General features: G+C 42.3%; 1 protein-coding gene across 4 annotated transcripts in view; it reads left to right on the forward strand.

Moving 5' to 3' along the window:
* pard3aa (par-3 family cell polarity regulator alpha, a) overlaps nucleotides 1–26,969 on the forward strand; it is an 847,887-nt gene that overhangs the window by 730,395 nt on the left and 90,523 nt on the right. For all 4 annotated transcript variants that reach the window (XM_078233098.1, XM_078233104.1, XM_078233102.1 and 1 more), the window contains one exon: nucleotides 843–968. In XM_078233098.1, coding sequence (XP_078089224.1) covers nucleotides 843–968 — 126 coding nt within the window. The remainder of the gene's footprint in view (nucleotides 1–842; nucleotides 969–26,969) is intronic.

Here is a 26,969-nt window from a genome sequence, read left to right on the forward strand (position 1 = left end):
GGCAGTGAAAGCATAATCTGTGAATGTTTTTAAGGCAGAGCTAGATAGATTCTTGATTAACTAGGGGTTGAAATGTTATCGGGGGTCGGTAAGAATTTGAGGTTGAGGTTACAGTCAGATCAGCCATGATCTTATTGAATGGTGGAGCAAGCTCGAGTGGTCTACTTCGCTTCTAATTTGTACGTTCATACCTATGTGAGATGGGAACAGATTTTCCCTCTCCTATTCCCTTTTAGTCTGAATGATGCAGTAGTCAAGGAATAGAAAAGCAGAGAAAAGACCAAAGATAACACTGATCTACTCACTGAGCTGGTTTAATACTGAGTCGTTGAGCTATAAAAACCAACAGGGTTGCCTTCGGGGCACTGTAAGGGCATTGAAGAAGGCTAGGAAAGGGTTTCCATTCCTGATCTACATCATGAGTGTATATAAGCAAGCTTTGGGTGAAGGCAGGATTAGGCTTGGCTTGGATGCCCTGCATGATTGCATTGGCAGTGATGCAAACTATTTAGATTCGCATATGAACAATGGTCATTTGTGCAGTCATTGAACCGTAGCTCAACAAACAATGAGATGGAGTGGGAGGAAGACAGACCATGGAGAAAGAGGAAAAAGAAAACAGCACACATTCATTTTAATAAGCCTGTCGAGTCACATTTATTTCTGTCGGCTACTCAAGGTCTTGACATAGCTTTATTAAGTTGTGCGCTCTGCTGCTAGACCTTTGCAAAAGATAAATGTGGTTGCTACCTGTAAAAATTCTACAGCAGAATAAAACTGCATAACAAATAAGATGTCTTCTGAAAAGTCGAGCATTTATTCAGATTTATTGTGCCCTCCAGGTTTGGAAAGTACCGTAAAGAGGAAAAGGTTGGGAAGCTTGATCGTAAAGGTTCAAACAAGGGCAAGGTGGAAGAAACTCTGCCATCTGAGGACGAGCGGTCACGAATGAGACAGGAGCAGGAGAGGTACAATTATTTGTTACATAAAGAGAATGTATTCTTTTTGATACTCCATGTAGAAAATATCCCAGTCAATGCGGCATGGTGTGCCTCAAAGATATAGCAGTGAAAAGGAACAGGTCCTCTCGCTGTTCGAATTCCCCAGACATAAATATAAAGCAGTCTGTTGGATTCTGAATTATATTCAAGGCAACTATTTTTGTCGAATTGGTGTGGGGAAAATGCGTGACATAAGAATGGCAAAGTTACAAAGGACTTAACATTGTTCCACAGTCAGTGTGTGCACTTATTACTTTTTTAAGAAAATATTTCTAACATGGGATACAATAAATATTGTCAGCATTTTAATATCGCTCCTCATTATACAATGTAGATTTTATTTACTTCTGTCTCTTATTGAAATTCCTCCAAGCAAGGATCCAAATGAAACAAAATATTTGGTTATGCTTTAAAATTGCTAATATAATTGACATTAATGATTTTTGCTTATTTTATAATAACTAAAACAAGAAGTTGGCCAAGTTATTTCCAAGTATAGTGAACTTGTAACTTGAATGTGCTTAGGAAATATTACTTTTCACTTTACTTTTCTTTTAGTCACATTACGCAGTACCAGATAGTGCATTCACAAGGAGTTGGAACAATGCTGAACATAGAAAGGATGATCTAACTGAGGTGTTTAAAATGATGAAAGGAATTGATTCGGTGGGGTAGAGAGAAACTATTTTGTCTTGTGGCAGAGCCCAGACAAGGGGTCGCAACCTTAAAATTAGAGCTGGGGATAATGTTGGATGACACTCCTATATTCCTATAATGTTGCGTCTTGAGTGCTTTTCTTTGATCAAAGGCAGATCCATGAAAATGGCACTGCATGGTTTCATCCACACTGATTACTGAAAATTCTTTCTCAGTTCTTGAGAAGCAGCTTACACCTTTCAACATATTTTATGTCTTCCTACATGTTCGCCTCCCCCCCACCCCTTCCACCATTACTTCAATGCGTTTCCATGCTTGTGATGGCACCAGAACCTACTTCAGAAAGTAGTTTTGTTGCCTGTCTCAAAACACTGATCGTTATGAAAATTGCTAGTCTGTCCAGATACTCAAGTGACAATGGGAAGGTCTTTGGCCAGATTGATGAAGCATATTTGCAGTAAGTGTGCACGAATAAAGTGGCACAAACGTAATTGCTTTGAATACTTTTAAGCAATTTAGCACAGAAACTGTTTTAAATTGTGGTTCCAATTATTCTAGTAATCTCTTAACTGTACAAAACCAAGTTGTTATTTGGAAAAGCCCACTATTGTATCTATCATCCGATACAGTTGACGCATTGTCTGCTTCTTATGTGAAAGTTCTATGGGCTCTTTTACAAGGTACCTGTGTTTTTAAAAACAAAGTTGCTGTCTGCATCAGTCCATTGTGTCCTGGGGTGTTAAAGTCTAAACAACAGGGCGAGACAGAAACTTGTCTGTCAGAACTCTACATTCTCACAACCTCTTGACTTGCTGACCTTAATGTATGTTTTTAAAATAACGCATTATTCAGCAAACATTTTCCAGTGATATTCATCTGTAAAATAGAAGATATATAGAGTAAATGTCTTAATATAACAAATGAATAATCACTGCGACAATCCTATTTATAACTCCAGTTTAATTGGATTTTTTTTTCTGAATACAATAAAATGACTTATTTGTTTGCCACCATTTCTGTTTTATTATTTATATTCAGACTATCTCAGCAGAAATAGAATTGCTTAAAATTAAACCAAATGTATGATGGGTGGCAGCATTCTGCCAACTTTGTACCACTCAACTTTGTACAACTCAATGACATGATGACATTTTTTAAGATGGTGACATATGTTATAATTATATTTTGTAACTTGCAGACAGAGGAAGGTCCCAGAATCAATTCAGAATCCATGCCAAGTTAGCTGTAAATAGCTGGGACTCTGCAATTGGCCTTGGTCAGAAAAAGAAGAAATAACCTGGTTTTTTTCTGATAATTATTGTATGACTCTCTGCTAGGAAGTGCAGGTATCAGGTCAGACCAGGATTAGGCATCACTGTAATGATTCGGTTTCATTTACTTGTTCAAGGGATGTGAGCATCGCTGCCTTGACCAGCATTTACTGCCCATCCCTGATTGTCCTTGAGATGGTGAACCGTTGAAGTCCATGTGGTGTTGGTACAACCACAGTGTTGCTGGGAGAGGGAGTTCCAGAATTTTGACCTAACAACTGTGAAAAAACAACAAAATAGTTCCACGTCAGGACGGTGCCTGGCTTGGAGGGGTATTGCAGGTGGTCCTGTTCCCATGCATCTGCTGCTCTTGTCCTTATCGGTGGTAGAGGTCATGGGTTAGGTGCTATAAAAGGAACCTTGGTGAGTTGCTGCAGTGCATCTTGTAGATGGTACACACATTGCTGCCACTCTATATCGGTGGTGGAGGGAATGAGTGTTAAAGGTGATCGATGGGTGGACTGCTTTGTCCTTGATGGTGTTGTGCTTCTTGTATGTCTTTGGAGCTGCACTCATCCAGTCAAGTGATGGGTGTTCCATCACACTCCTGATTTGTGCCTTATAAATGGTGGACAGACCTTCAGGAGCCAGAAGTTGAGTTGTTCGCTGCAGAATTTCTAATCTGACCTGCAGTTGTAGACACACTGTTTATGTTGCTTGTTCCATTCAGTTTTTAGTCAGTGGTAGCCCTCAGGATGCTGATAGTGGGATGGTTAGATTCTCTTGAGTTGGAGATTGTCAGTGCCTGGCACTTGTGTGGTGCAAATGTTAGCAGCCACTTATCAGATTGTCCTGGACAATCCTACCAATTTGTGAAATTCTCAACTCCCTTTGTTAAAGATGGACTGTCAACAGAAAGGACAATAGCGCACTGCCGGCTCACTCTATGGGTGTGAGACGAATATGAAATTAGTCTAATTGACATTTCATTGTACTGTGGTGCTTCTGCACCCCAAACAGACAGCCCTTGACTGTCTGAAACTTCCTGTGTGAAAAGCCAGAACATGGGACATTTACTGGCTCAACGCACCGTTGTATGTGAGAAAGCAACCTCGGACTGGTAACAGATCAGTAGCAGATAGCCATGTTTGTTACCTACTTTTGAGGCACCCTCTCACTGCAGCTTCAGCCTTAACAATGGCCATAAGAAGATAACATAGGAAATAGGAGCAAGCGCAAATCATTCGACCCATTGCGTCTACTCCACCATTCGATAAGATCATGGCTGATCTGATTGTTGCCTTAACTCAAACAATGAAGAAGTGGAGTACAGGAAAGAGATAGAGAATCTGGTGAACTGGTGAGACAACAATAATCTCTCTGTCAACAAAACGAAGGAGATAGTCATTGACTTTGGGAAGCATAGTGGAGGACATGCCCTTGTCTACATCAATGGGAATTAAGTAGAAATGGTCAAGTGCTTCATATTTTTAGGTATCCAGATCACCAACAACCTGTCCTGGTCCCTTCATGCCAACATTATAGTAAAAAGAAAGGCCACCAACGCCTCTACTTTCTCAGAATACTAAGGAAATTTGGCATGTTCACTACGACTCACCAACTTTTACAGATGCTCCCTAGGAAGCATTCTTTCTGGTTGTATCACAGCTTGGTATGGCTCCTGCTCTGCCCAAGACCTCAAGAAACTACAAAGGGCTATGAACAAAGCCCAGTCCATCACTCAAAGCAGCCTCCCACCCATTGACACTGCCTACACTTCCCGCTGCCTCAGACAAGCAGCCAGCATAATTAGCGACCCCACAGATCCCGGACATACTCTCTTCCTCCACCTTCTCTCAGGAAAAGGATACAATGTCTGAGGACATGTATTGGTCGAGTCAAGAACAGCTTCTTCCCTGCTGCCAACAGACTTTTGAAAGGACCTCGCTCGCATCAAGTTGATCTTTATCTACTCCCTAGCTATGACTGTAACACTACATTCTGCACTCTCTCCTTTCCTTCTCATGTATGGTATGCTTTGTCTGTATAGCGTACAAGAAACAATACTTTTCACTGTATACTGATACATATGACAATAAACCAAATCAAAAGCTTGCTTCTGAAATCAGTTAAATCGGGACAAATACTCAGGGTGAGATATCACGTTCAACCTCTGGTGTAAGTGTGTGATAGTAAATAATTTTTATTTTTAATTTCACAAAAGCTTGCTGCTGGAAACATTTAAAATGGGATAAATTCTCCGGGTAAGAGAACACACGAACTTCACACGTGAAAAGCGCTTTGATCGCAGACAATAAAACATATAAATCCTGTCCATCACGTGACTCATCACTGAAATCTGCTTCACTTACAATTTTTTTAGGGAGTTTTAGTTGTTTTTGTTGAGGGCCTTTCGTGTGTGTGTGTGTTTTTGTCACATCTGTCATTCTTCACCTATCAATAAATCAGCCAAATAATACGTGTGTTTTTTTTGCTATTATCTGAGAAGAATTTTGAATTCAAGTCGCACACATAGAACATAGAAAGCCACAGCACAAACAGGCCCTTCGGCCCACAAGTTGCGCCGATCACATCCCCACCTCTAGGCCTATCTATAGCCCTCAATCCCATTAAATCCCATGTACTCATCCAGAAGTCTCTTAAAAGACCCCAACGAGTTTGCCTCCACCACCACCGACGTCAGCCGATTCCACTCACCCACCACCCTCTGAGTGAAAAACTTACCCCTGACATCTCCTCTGTACCTACCCCCCAGCACCTTAAACCTGTGTCCTCTCGTAGCAACCATTTCAGCCCTTGGAAATAGCCTCTGAGAGTCTACCCTATCCAGACCTCTCAACATCTTGTAAACCTCTATCAGGTCACCTCTCATCCTTCGTCTCTCCAGGGAGAAGAGACCAAGCTCCCTCAACCTATCCTCATAAGGCATGCCCCCCAATCCAGGCAACATCCTTGTAAATCTCCTCTGCACCCTTTCAATGGCTTCAACATCTTTCCTGTAATGAGGTGACCAGAACTGCGCGCAGTACTCCAAGTGGGGTCTAACCAGGGTCCTATAAAGCTGCAGCATTATCTCCCGACTCCTAAACTCAATCCCTCGATTAATGGAGGCCAGTACGCCGTACGCCTTCTTGACCGCATCCTCCACCTGCGAGGCCGATTTAAGAGTCCTATGGACATCAACAGAATACATGTTGTGGGCTTGTGGGAAATGGTTTATGTCCCTTGGCCCGGCATTGCTGTTGAATTTTGTGCTGAATACACACCAGTATTCTGTCAATGACTGGCCCCTGACATTAATCCATTTATCTTCTTGCAGAGGAGCAGGTTTCAAATTAGGTGATACTTTGTAGATTTCTCCTGTATAACTGTAGTTACCACATAGAAAAAGTCCAATGTATCCCGGTCCTTCACTATTCTAACCATCCCACCTGGTATCCAGCTGTGAATTGAGCATCCTAAACAAAAGGGCTCTCTATCACTTTATCCAGCAGATTATCCATGCAGCTATCATCCATGTGGTGGAAAATTTCCTTCCAAACTTATTTCTCACTGGTTTATACTTATGACCTCTGATTCTGTCATCCTGGCTTATTTTTAAAGTTGCATTGGGATTTACCTTACATTATCCATTTAATGTGCATACACTTCAGCAAGGTCCTCCTTTAATTGTCCTTTCACCAGACTGTAGAGATTTAGCTTTTTTTAACCTTCCCTCTTAAATCGTTTGGATTCATTCTTGTCGCTGCTCCCTTATTCCACTTACTCCACTTAGTCTGAAGCTTCCACATCCTCTTGTAGCACGCATAAATTCAGAATCAAAGACCCATTGGATGTATTCTTTGGCTAAAAGAAATGCAACAAATACTGAAGGGAATGTTGAGTTATTCAGGATTTTTTGAAACTTGCTGCTCAGAATTTGCACTTCAAACACTGGTTGAAGTATAATGTACGAATTAGAATTTCAATGAAGAAATTAGCTCCACAAATGGACAGAGACATGAGTGCAGCTACGTTTGTAACGCACCGTTTGCACTATATTAATTTCAGTGGGGAAACTATTTTGGATAGCTCATCTGCATATGTAAATATGATCCAATTAGCAGACTTCTTCCTTTTCAGCATAACTAATGCACCCTGCAAGTTTCATAAAGATGGAATGTAGCTTTTGAATAATTAATTACCATGAAGTTGCAAATTATCTCTAGTTAGCATCCATGGGCATCTTAACATCGCAAATCAAATGTCTAAGTTTCAGGTAAAAGGGAGTCGCAGCTTTTGAATTATAGATGAAAATGTGATAATTTTAGCTGCCAAGACCCCTCTGAACCCTCTTTATTTGCTGTATCACAGACAAAGTAAATTGAGACATTAATCGGAATTTTTAAAAATGACGACCTTTAGGGTATCAGTTATAACAGATGACCGAGGGCTATACTTTCTCCAATAAAAATATTACTTTTGGATTGTATTTAACTTCAGATAAAAGCAGAAAATGGTATAGCGAAATCAGTTCAACACGTATAATATTAACATCACAAACTATGGAATGAATAAAGCAGGCTTGTCCAGCCTGTTCATTTCACATTTTAATTTTTCTTACATCAGTGGGGCCAATGAGCAAATTTCAGAAAGATGGGGTTTGACACAACAATAAATATGAATTTAAAGAAAGTTGGCATATGGAAAGAACTTGCTGAGCAAAAAAGAGTCACAACCATAAATTGACAATTGAACAAGGTGAGTACTAAATAAAGCAATCACTACAATGTGAAAGAGTGAGAGTGTCCAGCACACTTGCAGGTTCACGGTGTTCAATCACTCACCTTCACCCACTGTGAGAGTGCCCGTTGTCACGAGTTGGCTTACATTAACAATGCAATGAAGTTACTGTGAAAATCCCGGAGTTGCCACATTCCAGGGCCTGTTTGGGTACACTGAGGGAGAATTTAGTATGGTCAATGCACCTAACCAGCACGCCTTTCAGACTGTGGGAGGAAACCGCGGAGCACCCCGGAGGAAATGCGTGCAGGCACGGGGAACGTGCAGGCACGGGGAACGTGCAGACTCCGCACAGACAGTCACCCAAGCCGGGAATCGAGTCCCTGACACTGTGAGGCAGCAGTACTAACCACTGTGCCACCATGCCACCCTGTTGATGTGTGGAGATGAGGGTGAATGAGATCCCTGGGAGTGAGCCAGACACATAAGCACACTCTTCCTCTCACCACCTCTCCTGTCACTGTCTTTCACACTCACCCCTCTCTCACACACCCAAACATACCTAGCGTGCACATACATGCACACACACACTCACTTGCAACTAACATTATAAGAATAGTAAATCCTGTATGTGGATGCATAATAACAATGTTACGCCGCTGTTTAAAAAAGGAAGGAGACAAAAGGCGGGTAACTATAGGCCGGTCAGCTTAACGTCTGTAGTAGGGAAAATGCTGGAATCCATTATTAAAGAGGAGATAGCAGGGCATCTGGATAGAAATGGTTCGATCAATCAGACGAAGCATGGATTCATGAGGGGAAAGTCGTGCTTGACGAACATGTTGGATTTTTATGAAGATGTGACTAGGGCGGTTGATAGAGGAGAACCGGTGGATGCGGTGTTTTTGGATTTCCAAAAGGCGTTTGATAAGGTGCCCCATAAAAGGCTGCTGAAGAAGATTAGGGCACACGGAGTTGGGGGTAGTGTGTTAAAGTGGATTGGGGACTGGCTATCCGACAGGAAGCAAAGAGTCGGAATAAATGGGTGTTTTTCCGGTTGGAGGAAGGTAACTAGTGGCGTGCCGCAGGGATCGGTACTCGGGCCGCAACTATTTACCATTTATATAGATGATCTGGAGGAGGGGACGGAGTGTAGGGTAACGAAGTTTGCAGACGACACAAAGATAAGTGGAAAAGTGAATCGTGTGGAGGACGGAGAAGATCTGCAGAGAGATTTGGACAGGCTGAGTGAGTGGGCGAGGATATGGCAAATGGAGTATAACGTTGAGAAATGCGAGGTTATACACTTTGGAGGAAATAATAACAAATGGGATTACTATCTCAATGGAAACAAATTAAAACATGCTACCGTGCAAAGGGACCTGGGGGTCCTTGTGCATGAGACGCAAAAGCCCAGTCTGCAGGTACAACAGGTGATCAAGAAGGCAAATGGGATGTTGGCCTATATTGCGAGGGGGATAGAATATAAAAGCAGGGATGTCTTGATGCACCTGTACAGGGCATTGGTGAGGCCGCAGCTGGAATACTGTGTGCAGTATTGGTCCCCTTATATGAGGAAGGATATATTGGCATTGGAGGGAGTGCAGAGAAGGTTCACCAGGTTGATACCGGAGATGAGGGGTTTGGATTATGAGGAGAGGCTGAGGAGATTGGGTTTGTACTCGTTGGAGTTTAGAAGGATGAGGGGGGATCTTATGGAGACTTATAAGATAATGCGGGGGCTGGATAGGGTGGAGGCGGAGAGATTCTTTCCACTTAGTAAGGAAGTTAAAACTAGAGGACACAGCCTCAAAATAAAGGGGGGTCGGTTTAAGACAGAGTTGAGGAGGAACTTCTTCTCCCAGAGGGTGGTGAATCTCTGGAATTCTCTGCCCACTGAGGTGGTGGAGGCTACCTCGCTGAATATGTTTAAAGCGCGGATGGATGGATTCCTGATCGGTAAGGGAATTAAGGGTTATGGGGATCAGGCGGGTAAGTGGTACTGATCCACGTCAGATCAGCCATGATCTTATTGAATGGCGGGGCAGGCTCGAGGGGCTAGATGGCCTACTCCTGCTCCTATTTCTTATGTTCTTATAACAGTACATATTAGGTCAGGCAGGTATCTGGTTTGGATATTTCATGATGTAAAAATGTCAGTAATCCATACGGATGGGTATTCAGCACATGAGTTAGCCAAGAAAAATTGGATCGTGCTGTAACAGAAAATGTTCATTGAAAATCCAACCATTGCATGGTTAAAGGACATTGGTGGGGATTCTATGGCTTTGCTCATCCCAAAACCGTAAAATCCTACCCAAGGTCAATGGACCTTGCCATGGTCCGCCCCCTGCCCGCTCTGATTCCTGTGATGGGCGAGCCGGTAAAATTCTTGTCATTGTGTGTAAACCACTCATCCCCGCTCACTCAGAGCCACTCTCTCACACACACAAACACTCACTCAGTCACCCTCACACTCTCTCTCTCACACACGCTCAACCATGCTCACTCACTCAGCCGCCCTTGCACATTCTCAGTTGCTGAACCATCCTCGCTCATCACACATGCACTCACTCAGCCACCCGCACACTCACCCATTCAATCGTACGCACACTCCCACACGCACACTCACTCAGTTCTGGGGTAGAGTTTCTGCAATAATATCAAGGCAACCTGGGTGAAATCGACCAAACTAGCAAAGGAGATTGGAAAATTTTAAATATGAGTTAAATGTTAAATATTCAATTCACCCTCAGAAATGGGTATGCCTCTTGTGTCGAAATTGAGAATTTCTAATGATTGCTGTGGTTCATCCTCTCACGAGGACAGGTATCAATAGGGACATTTTGGAAGGTTTTACCTATCAAGAAATTAATTTACTAAGTAATTGGCTAGTAAACACCACAAACTATTTTAAGGAGCAGAACAATTTGAAAACATAGTTTTTGTTCATTTTAGGAATTCGGCTGCCATCAGAAAGAGGGCTCGTATTAAAAATTGTTATTTTTGCCAATAAACCAATTTCAACTGTATTAATGAAACGACACTAAGTTACCACTTTTAAATAAATCACGGGATACATTTTAATCATGGAGCACAAGGGGACCATTCAGCACCATTTCTATGCTTGCTCTTATAAGAGATATTCAATTAGTTCCCCTACCCACTCCCTTCCATTGCCTTGCAAATCTTTCCCCTTTAAGTATTTAGCAATTCAATTTTGAAAGTTAATGTCAGAGGTTTTCATGATGTTGAAAGTTTGTTTAAACTTTTCCCCTTAGAAAAGGGAAATTTAAAGGAATAATCCACCTTCTCTGATGTCCCAACTTATCTAAAGTGTCCCATACCTGTAGAATTTCCTGCCCACCCTCTCCGAGGCCTTGACGCCGTTCCTAACATGCTGTCCTTTCTGTTTCTTAAGCTACTTTCTTAACCAGGTAGCCACTGCCCCTTTCATCCCATGGACTTCAATTTTTTTTGTTTTCAAATGTCTTTGAAATGTCCATAGCTACAGAGTTAACTGCACTTCCCTCATTAACCCTCTTCATTACTTCATCATGGTTCTTGATCAAGTTAGTCAAATAGGAATTGTTTTTGACACAGCTGTGATGACTTTCTTTTATTAGTCTGTACTTTTCCAAATGCCATTTAATTTTGACCCGAGCAATTGTCCCTGAATGTTTCCGTAGCACTGACATTACTTTGACTGGCCTGTAATTGTTGGGCTTGCCCATCTACCCTGTACGGACAGGGTATAAAGTTTTCAATCCTCCAGTCATCTGGCAGCAGCCTCACAACTTAGGGAGGATTCTAGCCAGAACCTTGACAATTTCCACCATTAATCTCTTCTATAACTTAGGATGCATCCCATATAGACCAGATGACTCTCCTACTTTGAAGCTGCCAGCTATAAAGTACCTTCACTTTGCCTGTTTTTTTTCTTATGCAGTATTAAAACCAACTTTTATTTACTGCTACACTTGCAGTATTCCCTTCCTTAGTGAAGGCAGATGTGAAGAGATCATTTAATACCTCACTCTGCCCTCTGCCTTCACAAGGTGATCATTTTTGGTTCCTAATTGGCTTTGCCCTTACTTGGACTAACTTTCTATTATCCTAACGGTAGAGTAGGAGAGGTCAGATTTCATATTTTAAGTTACTTAAAACTGAATTTGGTCAATGAACATCTCAGCTGTGGGGTAATTTTTCCACTTCTGCATATTCTGGGAAAAGTACTGTACCTGTAGGGACAAATAGCTGCACTATCCAGCATGGCTGTCTTGGGTTGCAATTATTACCTTGTCACTATATTGTGGAGCTTTGTGCTGTGTATGCACCCTCCTTAAACTGGCATGAACAGCTGGAAGGCAGACTTGTATGGGCACAAGACATGGGGCTCAAATCACAAATGAGCAATTAGGTCACCTGGCTTGACAATGGAAACCATGACAACCCACAGGACTTATAGCAGCAAAGATGCAGAAAATATGTATCTTTACACATGAGAGAAAAACAGAGCGAGTTTAAAAAGGAGTGAGCTCATCAAACCCATCTCCAGCTGAGAAGATTACCGGTAAGTGGGTTAGAAATGCTGTCGAAAGTAGTAGTGTCAGAGAGTTAAGGAGAGAGAGCCTTCCAAGGAGGGTTCAAGCAGTGAGTGAGTGAACGAAGACAGTCGTCAATTTATAATTAGCTGTTTCAAAAGGAAGAGCTTCTGCAGGTTCAAAAGTAGTTAGAAATTACCAGCAAAAAAAAAGCAGAACCCAACTACTTAAGAGGATATCAGACAGATCAGGATTTGAATTCTAAAAATGTGTCTTTTTTGAGAATAGGTTCTGTAGTACTGAAGTAAGAAGTATTATCCTTTGAATCCCTGCCTCAGCAATTCTGCTGCTGAAACCTTCATCCGTGTCTTTGTTACCACTCTACTAACTGTTTCAATACATTCCTATCCAGCCTCGCACATTCTACGTTCTAAACTTGAGGTCACCCAAAGTACTGCTGCCGGTGTCCTTGCTCACGACAACTTCCCTTCATTCATCACCCTTCTCCTCTCCACCCTGTGTTTACTTCAAGTTAGACAATGCTTCAGTTTTTAAATTCTCTTCCTTCTTTTGGAAACCACCCCCCACCCCCATCTCTATAATATCCTCCACCTACAAAACCCTGATATTTCTGCGCTCCTATAATTCTGACCTCTTAAACAATCCTAATTTTTTATTTGCTGCACCATTGACGACTACCTTCGTCTGTCTAGGCCCTAAGCTCTGGTATTACCTCAAACTTTATGATATCTCTTGAAACCCACCTTTGTATAGGTGGCATCGTGCCACAGTAGTGAACACTGCTGCCTCACAGCGTCAGGGACCTGCGTTTGATTCCCGGCTTGGGTCACTGTCTGTGCGGAGTCTGCACGTTCTCCCTGTGTCTGCGTGGGTTTCCTCCGGGTGCTCCGTTTCCTCCCACAGTCCGAAAGACGTGCTGGTTAAGTGCATTGGCCATGCTAAATTCTCCCTCCGTGTACCCGAACAGGTGGCAGAGTGTGGCAACAAGGGGATTTTCACAGTAACTTCATTATAGTGTTAATGTAAGTCTACCTGTGATGCTAATAAATAAACTTCTTGGCCATCTAACCTAATATCGCCTTATGTGCCTCAGTGTCAAATTTTGTTGTAGTACACTCCTGTCAAATGTCCTGTGGTGTTTCATTATGGTGAAAGTGCTGAATACAAATACATGTTGTTGTTGTTGTGTCTCTAGTTGTAGACAGATTCCAAAAATGTATGGCACAGTAACAAAAAGAAATACAGTTCTCTTCTACTACACAGCCAGATGCATTGGGTTAATGGAAAGATTTACATATGTTATTTTGCAAGTAAATTTGAGCAGAATCTTGCACAGTTTCGAAAGCAAAATACTGCCATTTTTGGAAATCTGTAATAAAAACGGACGCTGTTGGGAATACTCAGCAAGCCTGACGGCATCTGTGGAGAGGGAAACAGAATTAACCTTTCAAAGTCTGTGAGCTTTCATCAGAACACAGTGCTTTGATGGAAAACCTCCATCTGAAACATTAGCCGCACAATTTCAAGTATATTTTGAGGGTAATTTACCCGATTGTATCTAAATAGGAAAATCTACCTGCCTGTTTTCAATAAACCTATTTGGGGGGGGGGGGGGGGGGTGCTGTGCTTCCTTCCTTTCTTTCATCTTCCCCGCCCCCATTCCATCAACCTATTTTGCAAGGGTTTTTATCCTTTCCCAGGATAATCTTTAAACAATGAAAGTAGCACAATTTGAATGTAAAGAGAAACAGATAGTGCAGGTAATTCTTTAATATTTGCTTTGATTTAAAGAGTGTGCAGGTCAATAAGAAAATACATTGCTGCACCAGCAGTCAAGATTCACCTGTTGTAGAGGTGCAAATGTAGTTCAGAAAGTTTCATAGTTCAGATAAATGGAGGTTATATAGTCTAGAATCCACTTTATTTACTTAAAAGCTAAACATTAATACTTAATGACAAAATCTAGTAGGTCAGTAGAGTCATGGCTGAAATAATTTCCTCGGGGCCCCTTACAGTCCCAGTGGTGGTTTACTTACTAAGACACATCTAAATAAGAATAAGCCTTTTTTTTTAGTTGCTTTTAGTGACGCTGATCTGGGTGAAGATGCAGCTAATGCAGACGATTGCTGTTGCTGGAAATACTCACCTTCGAGATCCATTTTAAACCATGAATGTCCGATGAACAAATCGCCTTGTTTTTTGATGCAAGTGTTTTCAATTTTATGTTGTTAATGCATGTACAATAATCACCCTTGCTCATCACCCTGTAATAATGTTCCCCCCACCCCTCGTCTCCTTGTGAAGTAAGTATTCTTTTTTTTAGGCATCATGGTGCCATACTTTGCAAGTCCAAGTCTACTTTTTTATTACTAATATTCCCCCTGCAATAATTGCCGACTGTTCTCAGAGACCCCACAGGACCCTCGGTTGATGTAATTAGGCAAGATTTGTATTTAAATAGTTCTCATCAAGTCTGGGAAGTATCTCGATGCAGCCCACAATAAATGACTGAATGTTGTTCTGTAGACATATTGCAGCCATTGTTTTCTGGTTAGCAGGATCCAAAAGTCAACAAGGCAAAGAAAAATTAATACTTTCTGTATATGGTGGTGGTGGACAGAGTCAGGCCCGGATTATGTTCCAATGGATTTTTAATGTCCAAGTAAGCGAGCAGACCGCACCTTAGTTTAATGCTCCTTCCAAAGGGTGACATCTCCACGCAATGCAGCACAACTTGCAAAGGTTGTTTTTGAATTGCTTTAAAATGTGATTCGGCTGAATCGCAAAGGTGGTAAGCTTGAAATCTGATTTTAGTTGCCAGCAGCCTTTATGCCCCATATAGGAGTCTGTAACATTCAGAAAACTTGGTTCATAAGTTTTTAAGATATAGGAGCAGAATTAGTATCAGAAGTTAACGCATTACAGTTTTATTTAACTATGTGTTGAAACAAAATGACATTCAGTGGAACTACAAGGGAAGGAAAGTAAATTTGGGGTGTATTTGTTCTAAAAATTAACCTATTATATTGAATTCACTACATTCACGGTTCCTTATAAGTTGATTACACATCAGCATAATTCCCTCTTGTCCATTGCTTGACCTCCTGAGGACCACTGGACCCTCGAGTACAAATATTATGAAAGACTTGTATTTAAATAGAGCTTGTCAAACTGCAGAAATATCCCAGTGCTGCAATGAAAATGGAAGCATCTCTCCAAGATCAAAGTGAAGAAAGTTTAGATTAAATGAGGCCAGCAGCAGATGATGTGCAAAGTGGGCTAAGATAAAGAAATGCTGCAAGCTTGCCGCAACTTCAAGGCATCTGCAGTTTTGGAATCATTTGTAAAATGCCTTTCTTCCACATTGTTGGCTTCCACCGTCGTATATTTCTTTGCCCAATTGCCATCTTTCAAAGGTTACATTTGTCTCCAAAAGGTGTTACTTTTTGCTTCAGGTAACACATTGGGTTCGCTTGATTGACAGCCGTTGCAATTAAATGAATTGGACCTGTATGCTGTTTCAGTGGGTAGTGGAGCAGAATTGACGTGTTATAATCTACAATAGATGCTTGTGGCCAATGGCATTGTACATCAAATCTTTTACAGCAAGTTGGGAAGGGATTACACGGTTGAAAACTGCTCCTCTTATTCGCAAGCATGGAAATGGATTTGTATAAAGTCCGTTACCTCTCCAGTGAAGGATACAGCCAACCAAGGCAGTTTGGAGATTCAGTGACCAATACAGCTTGATTGAGAACAAAATATTTCATGTGACGAGGGTAAATAAACAGCAAAATGTTTGACTGTCACAGAGTCGAATGACATTCCAGTGAGCAAAATCGACACACAAATGTACATACAAATTAGGAGCGGGCCCCTCGGGCTCCAAGTCATTTGATAAGACCCTAACTGAGGCCTCAATTCTACTTTCCTGTCTACCCCATAACCTTAGACTCTGTTGTCAATCAAGAATCTCTAACTCAGCCCTCAATTTAATGGCCCTGTCTCCGCAGGGCTCTCTGAAGAAGAGAATTCCACGGACCAACAACCCACTGAGGAAAAGAAAATTCCCCTTACCTCCATTTTAAATGGGACACCCCCTATTTTAAATTTTGTCTCCTAGTTCTCGCCTCATAAGGGAAAACATCCTCTAAGCATCCAGTCAGTCAGGGCCGGTCAAGATCTTGTGCTTCAATTGTGTACTATGTTCAAGATGCACTGCAGCAACTCGCCAAGGCTCTTTCCACAGCACATTCCAAACCCACAACTTCTACCACCTCAAAGAACAAGTGTAGCAGATTCATATGAATATCATCACCTTCAAGCTCTCCTCCAAGCCACATACAATCCTGTCCTGGAAATATATTACCCGCTGTTCATTCACTGGGTCAGAATCGCTTCCTAACAACATTGTGGTTGTTCATACACCACAAGGTCTGCGGTGGTTCAAAAGTTTGGCTCACTACCACCTTCTCGAAGGAAATTAGGGATGAGCAATAAATGCTGGCATTATCAGTGACACCCCCACCCTGTGAAATATATATTTTTAAACCACCTCTCATTTTTCTAAAATGGATACAGGCCCATCCTGTCCAATCCTTTATCCCAGGAATCAGTCGAATGAGCCTTCTCTGAACAGCTAATGCATTTATATCCTGCCTTAAGTAAGGAGACCCAACAGTGCTCCAGATGTGGTCTCACCAACACCTCTACAACTGCAGCAAAATGTCACTATTTTTATATTCCATTCCCTTTGCAATAAATGCCAATATTCATTTGCTTATCTCATCACTTTCTATACCTGCATGCTAATTTTCTGAGATCCATGCACCAGGACAGCCCCATCCCCCTCTACCACTGCGTGTTGCAAACTATCCATTGAAATAATATAATTTTTTTTTTTATTGCCAAAATGGACAGTTCACATTTTCCCACATTGTACTTCATCTGGTAAATTTTTACCCACTCACTTAACCTATCTATATTTCTTTTCAGATTACTTAGAGTCATGGAGGTTTACAGCGTGGAAACAGGCCTTTCGGCCCAATTTGTCCATGCTGCCCTTTTTTTTAAACCTCTAAGCTAATCCCAATTGCCCGCATTTTGCCCCTATCCCTCTATACCCATCTTACCTATGTAACTGTCTTAATGCTTTTTAAAAGACAAAATTGTACCCGCCTCTACTATTACCTCTGGCAGCTTGTTCCAGACACTCACCACCCTCTGTGTGAAAAGTTTCCCCCTCTGGACACTAAGCGATGGCCTAGTGGTATTATCGCTAGACTACTAATCCAGAAACTCAGCTAATGTTCTGGGGACCTGGGTTCAAATCCTGCCACGGCAGGTGGTGGAATTTGAATTCAATAAAAAATATCTGGAATTAAGAATCTACTGATGACTATGAAATCATTGTCAATTGTCAGGAAAAACCCATCTGGTTCACTAATGTCCTTTAGGGAAGGAAATCTGCCGTCCTTACCTGGTCTGGCCTACATGTGACTCCAGAGCCACAGTTGACTCTCAAATGCCCTCAGGCAACTAGGGATGGGCAATAAATGCAGGCCAGCCAGCACCGCCCATGTCCCACAAATTAATTTTTAAAATGTGGCACCTTGTTAAATACCTTTTGGAAATCCAAATACACCACATCTACAGGTTCCACTTTATCCTTGTTATATCCTCAGAGAACCCTAATCAAACACAACTTTCCTTTCACAAAACCATTAATTGTGTTATGATTTTCGAAGTTTCTAGATTCTAGCATTTGCAATGACAGATGTCAGGCTAACTGGCCTTAGTTTCCTGTTTTCTATTTCCTCCTTTTCTTGTCTGGAGATGTTACATTCACTATTTTCCGTTCTGATGTAATCTTTCCAGATTCCAGGGAATTTTGGAAAATTGCACCAAATTCATCTATTATCTCTGCAGTCAGTTCTTTTGAGACCCTAAGGTGAAGTCCATCAGACCTTAGGGACTTGGTTAGGTTTTAGTTTAATAGTTTTCTCTGTACCATTTCCCTGGTGATTGTAATTATTTCAAGTTCCTCTCTCCCTTTCACCACTTGATTTACTCTTCTACAGTGTAAATCTCCGTCTACATAAGTCTTCACTGTAGACGGAGACAAAGTATCTATTCAAACCTTCGATGATTGTTTATCTTCCATTATTAATTCCCCAGTGGACCAATGCCCACTTTAGTTGTGTCTTTCCTTTATAAAACTCATACAAACTATTTTTATATTTCTAGCTAGCTTTTGCTCAAACTTTAATTTCTCCTTCATTTTACTTTTAGTCATTATTTGCTGTTTTTTATATTCAGTCCAATCTTCTGACCTACTGCTAGTCTTTGCATAATTGTACACTTTTTCTTCCAATTGGCACATCCTTCCACTTGTCTATTTTCCACACTTCTCACCCTCAAACTGAATGTGAAATTCAATCATGGTATGACCACTGCTATGTAGAGACTCCTTTACTATGAGGTCAATAATTAATCCTATATCTTTCCACAGTACCAGGTCTATAATAGCCTGCTGCCTGGCTGGCTTTACAAAATGCTGCAGTAAGAAATTGTCCAAAGAACACATCTTCCAAGCTACCTTTATCACTCTGATTCACCCCATCCAAATGTGGATTAAAGTCACACATGATTATCATAGAATCCCTGCAGTGCAGAAGGTAGACATTCGGCCTATTGAGTCTGCACCAAATCTCTGACAGAGTGTCTTACACAAGCCCTCTCCCCTGCCCTATCCCTGTAACCCCACATATTTACCATGCCTAATCCATCTAACCTGGATTACAGGGTCAAAGGTAGGGTTCTGAAGACTGTGGAGGAACAGAGAGATCTTGGGGTTCATATCCACAGATCTCTAAAGGTTGCCACTCAAGTGGATAGAGCTGTGAAGAAGGCCTATAGTGTGTTAGCTTTTATTAACAGGGGGTTGGAGTTTAAGAGCCGTGGGGTTATGCTGCAACTGTACAGGACCTTGGTGAGACCACATTTGGAATATTGTGTGCAGTTCTGGTCACCTCACTATAAGAAGGACGTGGAAGCGCTGGAAAGAGTGCAGAGGAGATTTACCAGGATGCTGCCTGGTTTGGAGGGTAGGTCTTATGAGGAAAGGTTGAGGGAGCTAGGGCTGTTCTCTCTGGAGCGGAGGAGGCTGAGGGGAGACTTAATAGAGGTTTATAAAATGATGAAGGGGATAGATAGAGTGAACGTTCAAAGACTATTTCCTCGGGTGGATGGAGCTATTACAAGGGGGCATAACTATAGGGTTCGTGGTGGGAGATACAGGAAGGATATCAGAGGTAGGTTCTTTACGCAGAGAGTGGTTGGGGTGTGGAATGGACTGCCTGCAGTGATAGTGGAGTCAGGCACTTTAGGAACATTTAAGCGGCTATTGGATAGGCACATGGAGCACACCAGGATGATAGGGAGTGGGATAGCTTGATCTTGGTTTCAGATAAAGCTCGGCACAACATCGTGGGCCGAAGGGCCTGTTCTGTGCTGTACTGTTCTATGTTCTATGTGCTACACATCTTGGGACATTAAGGGGCAATTTTGTTTGTCGTCGTAACTTTCTCCCAAGCCCCCATAATATCTTCCTGCATGCTCTATTATAGTGTAGTTACTGTTAGGGGATCGATAAACAACTCCCAAAATGACTTCTTATTTTTTATCTGTATCCAAACTAATTCTGCATCTTGATCTTTAGAAGTAATGTCATCCTTAATTAACAGACCTACCCCACCATCTTTTCCTAGCTTTCTGTTCTTCTGAAATGTCAAGAACCTTTGAATATTCAGGTCCCCGCTACGTTTCTGTCATGGCTATCAGGTCATACATATTTATTTCTATTTGAGCTGACAGTTCATCCATTTTGTTGCAAATTCTACATGCATTCAGATACAGAGCTTTAGTTCTGCCTTTTTACTATTTTTGTAAATTCTGGCCTTGTGTGCTGATGCACTCTTAGGTTTATATGCTCTGTCCCTTCCTGCCACACTGGTTATCATTACCCATGCCATTACCCTATGTTATGGCCTTCTCCTTCCTTTTAGTTTACCACATCTCCCCTCACTTGATCCCTCCCCACCTTAGCTATTTAATTCAAAGCCTTCCCAATACTTCTTGCCCAAACACCAGCCCCAGCACCTCAAGTGAGGACCATCCCAAAGATACAGATCTCAAGATTGTTTTCTGCTTCGTTCTTCCTCGTGCCTGTTGTTTTTTTTTGGTTAAATTGTTTCCGTTGAGCAGTATTTTATTACTCTGCCTTGTGATTCAGCTTCGCTGAATTGGCAACACAGACTAATATCCATTTTCCGCAATATTTACCTGGACAGTGCTAGCTACACCAGGCATGATCAGCTGAAATGGTCTGATAATTAAAACTTTTAAATGAAATAATAATAAAGATAGGCCTTGAAGGTTTCAGGTGATGACCAGGAAGTAGACATGGTGACCTTAGGTGTTGCAGTTAACCCCCTAGTTTTCAATGACTCGTCTGGTAATATATCTCAGATTATGTATGTTATAATTATACATACTTGCCTTGTGAACAAGGCTTAATCTTGGGGGTGATGCTGTTGCTATTTTGGTAGGTTTCTGGCTGACATATTAAAGATCAACAAGTAAAAATATGGTTACTGAATAAAATTGGCAATAGTCTTGTGTATTAATTATTTTCTGTTCAGTATTATTCAAACCTAAATCCACACGTTGAATTTGTGAAATTGTCTGTTTAACTATGCATGGCGCATGAGCCTGCGATCCAAATGTTGACAGCACTGTCTATCAAGGCTGTGTTTGACACACATACTGATCGGTTTTCAGTTACAATTCAATGGCTTAAGTGGCAAATGAGAGATTTCAATTTTAATTGGACTTAATATGAGAACTTGAGCAGAAACAAACTACACTGTATACTATATGGCGAAGCTGTAGTAGCATTTGCCTCTAATGCAAGCAAAAGTAATGATAAAGATGGTGCAAAAAGCTGCTGTTGCCATTCATCGAGTGCCCAAAGCAACCAGCTTTCACAAGCTCAACAAAAATTTGGAAGGGACTGTCTTGTACGTGACTAATGCAGTGAGTGAAAGGTAGTTCCAGAATGCAAATCGCAACTGATTATTGCAGGTGGTGCTTCTCAGAAACTGGCAATTTGCAGCGAAGAGCCAACATTTTCTAAGTGAAGTGTTGGGATTGTCAGATAGCTGAGCAAAGAAAATGTCAAGCGCAGCATATGTTGAAAACAACTCACCCGGTCAGGCATCATCTGTGGAGAAAACAGACAAGATGCTTTGGGTGTAGGCCTTTCGGTAAACTCCGATGATAAATTCATAACTGAGAACATATTTTTTGTTCTCTCCTCAGATCCCACCTGATTTGCTTTTGTTTCCGATTTGCAGTAGTTTGGATATTTTGCATTGACAAAAAGTTAAAAATTAAGCATTAGATTCATGGAGCAATACAGCACGGAAATCGGCCCTTCAGTCCAACTGATCCATCCCGACCATGGTGTCCTCCCAGCTAGTCCCAAGTTGGGCACGGTGGCACAGAGGTTAGCACTGCTGCCTCTCAGCTCTGGGGACCCGGGTTTGATTCCCGGCTTGGGTAGCAGTCTGTGTGGAGTCTGCACCTTCTCCCCATGTCTGTGTAGGTTTCCTCCGGGTGAATCATAGAATCATAGAAACCCTACGGTACAGAAAGAGGCCATTCGGCCCATCGAGCCTGCACCGACCACAATCCCACCCAAGCCCTACCCCCATATCCCTACATATTTTACCCGCTAATCTACACATCCCAGGGGCAATTTTAGCGTGGCCAATCAACCTAACCTGCACATCTTTGGACTGTGGGAGGAAACCGGAGCACCCGGAGGAAACCCACGCAGACACGAGGAGAATGTGCAAACTCCACACAGACAGTGACCCAAGCCGGGAATCGAACCCAGGTCCCTGGAGCTGTGAAGCAGCAGTGCTAACCACTGTGCTACCATGCCGCCGGGTGCTCCGGTTTCCTCCTCCAGCCCAAAAGACGTGCTGGTTAGGTGCATTGGCCATGCTAAATTCTCCCTCAGTGTACCCAAACAGGTGCTAGAGTGTGGCGACTAGGGGATTTTCACAGTAACTTCATTGCGGTGTTAATGTAAGCCTACTTGTGATACTAATAAATAAACTTAAAACTTAAACTTAATTGCCTGCATTTGGCCCATTTCCCTCTAATCGTTTCCATCCATGAATCCTTTCCCATCCATGCATTTAAAACTAACTCAAAAGGATGCAGATAATTAAGGAATAGACAGTTGAAGAAAAATGGGCACATTTTGTCATATGATTAACCTAACAAAAGAAATTGACCATAATGGGTCAGAAGAGCAAAATTGGTAGTTATGAAAACTGGAGAAAGGGTGAAGTCAATTGTGAGTAAAGGTGCAAAGCCTGCGATAGATTTAAGATGTACCAGTTAAAGTGTTGATTGATTCTAAAGCTCAAGGAGCCAAACAGAAATTAAACTAGATGCTGCCTCAAAGCTGAGGCAAAAGCAAAGATCAGTGAAATCATTTAAAAATGATTTTAATGCAGCATAATTTTATACAATTGAAGCAGAAAAAGGCACTGCTGACTGGTAAAGTGTACATTATGAAGAGAAATATTGAATCCTTTCTAAATTTATAGGTAGCACAAGAATTGCAGTTCTGAAACAAGTGATATAACAGCATTGTGACTAAACATGCAAAGAATTTCCAAAAATCTTCATTGATAAACTGAAAAATTTGCACGTGAATCCCTGTCACACAAAGATATGGAACTCTCATTCTCACTCGAAGGAAATTTTAAAGAGGTGAAAACAATTAATTGAAAGCGATGATTAAAAATGGAGGTGGTCATATTACTTGACTCATCAATATTGGTAACATTTAAAGTTCATATCAGGTGCAGTTGCATTTAGGGAATGACAATGATATTCAATGGCAGCAATGTAGTGAGTGACCATCTGAGCTGCTATTTTGCTGCTGCTGATTGAAAGGGATGGAGATTGGTTAGAAGAACAGGAGATCTCGTGTTCTTGAAATAGTAAGGTTAAAAAAAGCTAAAGTCGCCATAGTCCCAGATGACCATAGGTTGCTGTCCTCTTTTGAGTGTGCTGATTTAACCTGAGGATCGCCACATCTCAGACGAGGATCAAGGTCGATGAGAAGGCGGGGCCTTTGTGATTAACCTCAACCTGTATGGGAATTGAACCCGTGCTGTTGGTGTCGCTCTGCACCACTAACCAGCTGAACAGCCAGCTGAGCTAAACCAAAATGCATAAAGAAGGCAGCCAACATGATGAAGTGGTCGGATAGTCTAATGGAACAAACCTCATTATAAAAATGTTAAATCTAACGGCCTAGATTTTCTGGTCAGTGATGAACGAATGGTGCCAGCCATTCATGGCACTCTCAGACTTTCTTTGGGAATTTGCACTGAAGATGTGCTGTTATGAAAATGTCTAGTGGTACAGTACAATCCACGGAACCTAGGACCTGTATAAACAGAGTAAGCAAGCAGTATGTATCATTAGCTCATCAGATTGAAGAATTTATTAATGAGTCGCTGAGTCAGAGCCAGGAAATCGTAAGTAAGAATCTTTAATTCAAATGCAAAATTATCTGCAGAAAGTAAATTGGCAGAGAGTAAAATAAGATGATAGCTAGATAAGAGACGGAAAGAAAACATGAGTGAAAATTATTTACAACTTTCCAGCAATTAATGGCTGAAGGAATGAGTCTCCACAATTCTAAAAGTTAGCCAGAGAGGTTGATTGGCAGGAATTAAGATTTCTCACAACATAAGAAATCTATTTGTGTTGAGTAGTTTCTATTCTGGGATGTTTAATGGTTATCTATCGCATAAATACAGCATCTTCATGTTCTTTCATGTATTTCAATGCTGATTCTCTTGCTGAGATATTGGTGTTGCAAAACCTCTGGAGGGAATGAGGCAAATCAGACAGCAACTTCCTGATTTCCAGGATTAACTGAGTAAGCGTGTTTGCTAAAGGTTGCTGTCCAATTTATTCAGTAATAGTGAGCATCGATAGCCTTACTGTATTTTTACTACAAAATCCACACCAATGTGGATCAGCAGGCTCTTTGCAACTTTGAAAAATCATAAAGCTAACGAAGTAATTGAAAAAAAAATGACACCCACTAGTGCGTTACTGGTGTATAGTTTGCAAATCAATGTGTTTGAGAGTTCACTTAGTATAAACAATTTTTTGAAAAGAAAATAAATTCTAACATTCATGGCGATGTTATGCAATAACAAATATTTGTACAGCACCTCATTCCCTGTAACTTCAACCAACTATAGAAAGGGGCGGAAGGTCATAGCAACATGTTTCCTCAGCCACACGGAATCTTGACTTTCATGCATTTATTTGTTTCTTCATTGTCACTGAGTCAATATTGTCACGAACCACTCTGTTGTTAGCTGTGAAGGGTATGCCAACTTGAAACACTGGTCCATGCTGGTGTATAGTTTTTTTTGGAATGTTGTGAGGAGTCCCCGGTGATTCGAATTGATTTATTATTGTCGCGTGTATTGGGAAACCGGGAAAGGTAGTTTCTTGGGTGCTATGGAGACAAAACATACCATTCATTAAGTACATAGGGGAGAAGGAAAGGAGAGGGTGCAGAATATAATATTGCAGTCATAGCTAGGGTGCAGAGAAAGCATGAGGAACTCATCCAGTCATCGTTTAAGCAATTATTAAATAATATTTGTTAACTTAAAAGAAAAGAAAAATACACAATGAAAAGGACCACAATCAGACACAAGTACAGGAATAACTAAACACACAGTTTATGTCGAAATTACCCTTTGTTCCAAAATATATCTATGATCTCTGAACTCCCTAAAACTTCCCTTTCTGAAATGCATCCAAATTAAATAATCCTATGAATCAAATCCAGCTTATAGTTACCGCACAATACAGGGCTGATGATTGAGTCTGGGAAATGTATTTTCCTGATCCGGTGAAGATATTTAAACTGCCTTTACAAAGGTTTCCTGCTGCGACTTGACCCTAAGGGCCTGATTTTACCATTTTCATTCTAAGTGCTGAATCTGGGTGCAATTCAGATCCGACTTGGAAATCTGCTTTCAGGCACCCCCATACGCACTCAGCCTGAAAAAAAATCACGGGTCTGAATCGTGCTGTGGGCAGGGCTTAGCGTGCCTGAAATGATCGGAGCCCTGAACTGCGCATGTGTAGTTATAAAAAAATGTTAAAAAGTGCACCCGTGTCAGATCGCTCCCAGGCCGCAGAAAGTGGAGAAAGCGGCCCGGGAGCGAAACGCAGGAGCAATGGCCGCCGCAGACATCACTGTCCCCCTTATCCTCCCACCCCCGCTACCCAGACTGATCGTTGCCTCCTTCCCCCCACCGATCGCCCGGAGAGTGGCAACGGATGCCCCCTGCCCCCCCACCCTCCCACCAGAGATCCATCTGCCCCTCCCCCCACCAGTGAGCGATTGGCCCTCTCCTCCCCCCCCCCTCCCCCCCACCACAGACATCATACCCACCTCCCATTTCTTCACCCCCCCCCCCAAAAGAATAATCTGGCCTCACTCCCACCACCCCCCCCCTCCCCACAGAGGAACATCTGACCCGACTCCTCCTCCCTCCCCACCCCCTCACCAGGTAATGATCTGGCCTACCTCCCTCTTGCTCTCTTCCCCCCCCCCCCACCAGACAACGATCGGCACCCACCCCCCCCAACCAGACAATGATTGGCACTCCTCCTCCCCCCGCCCCCCCCCCCCCCCAACCAGACAACAATCGGCGGCCCTTCTCCCCCCTCCCCCCCCCCCACCAGACAACGATTGCCCCCCCCAACCAGATATCAATCAGCCCCCCCCCCCCCAATCAGACAACGATCGTCCCGTCCCCCACCAGACAATGATCGGCACTCCCCACCCCCCCCAACCAGACAACCACCGCAGCCCCCCCCGCCCCCCCCACCAGACATCGATCGCCCCCCCACCAGACATCGATATCCCCCCCCCCCCAACCACCGATCTGTGTCAGAGAGCCGTTGGAAGCTCTGAACTCGCCTCTTTGGCATCTGGAGCACCTGATTCAGACTTTTATTCAGCAGGTCCATTTCGGCACGATTCTGGATCGGCGAACGTGGTGTTAAAGGGGGAAATGCTGATAAAGTTTGGAGGGCAGTTCATTAATTCAACTGAAATGCATGCAAATGCATTTAAATCGCCGTTGTGCCCGTTTCAGGCACGAATCGGATCACAGCCATTTCCGAGTCTCAATAAAGTAGCCATCTGCGTGGGTGCGGGCGTGGACCGCGTTAATGACCTCACACCCGACTTTACCACGTTTTTGCGCCCGAAAACAGGTGTGACGCAATGGTAAAATAGGGCCCCATGTCTTGGATGCAACAGTATAGCATCTGTGAGAAGTAAAAGATGTTGCAGGACTCCTTGGCTGTGAAATGGGACCCAGCCTCCTGGCTGAAAGGTGTGGACTGGCCTCTCTACTTCTGAGGGGGGGGTAACAGTTATACTGTTTCCCCTTTTGTTATTTCAAACTTGAGAGTCGGCAGACTACATATTTTGAATTCTTTCCTTTTGTGGAACTTAGCATTTCTTTAGCCTTGAATCACCCAGTCATTTAGGTAGACTGTTTCTGCTTAGGGAAACTTAACATTTCTATAGCAGT

This window comes from Mustelus asterias, chromosome 2, assembly GCF_964213995.1.
Source record: "Mustelus asterias chromosome 2, sMusAst1.hap1.1, whole genome shotgun sequence".
NCBI lineage: Eukaryota > Metazoa > Chordata > Chondrichthyes > Carcharhiniformes > Triakidae > Mustelus > Mustelus asterias.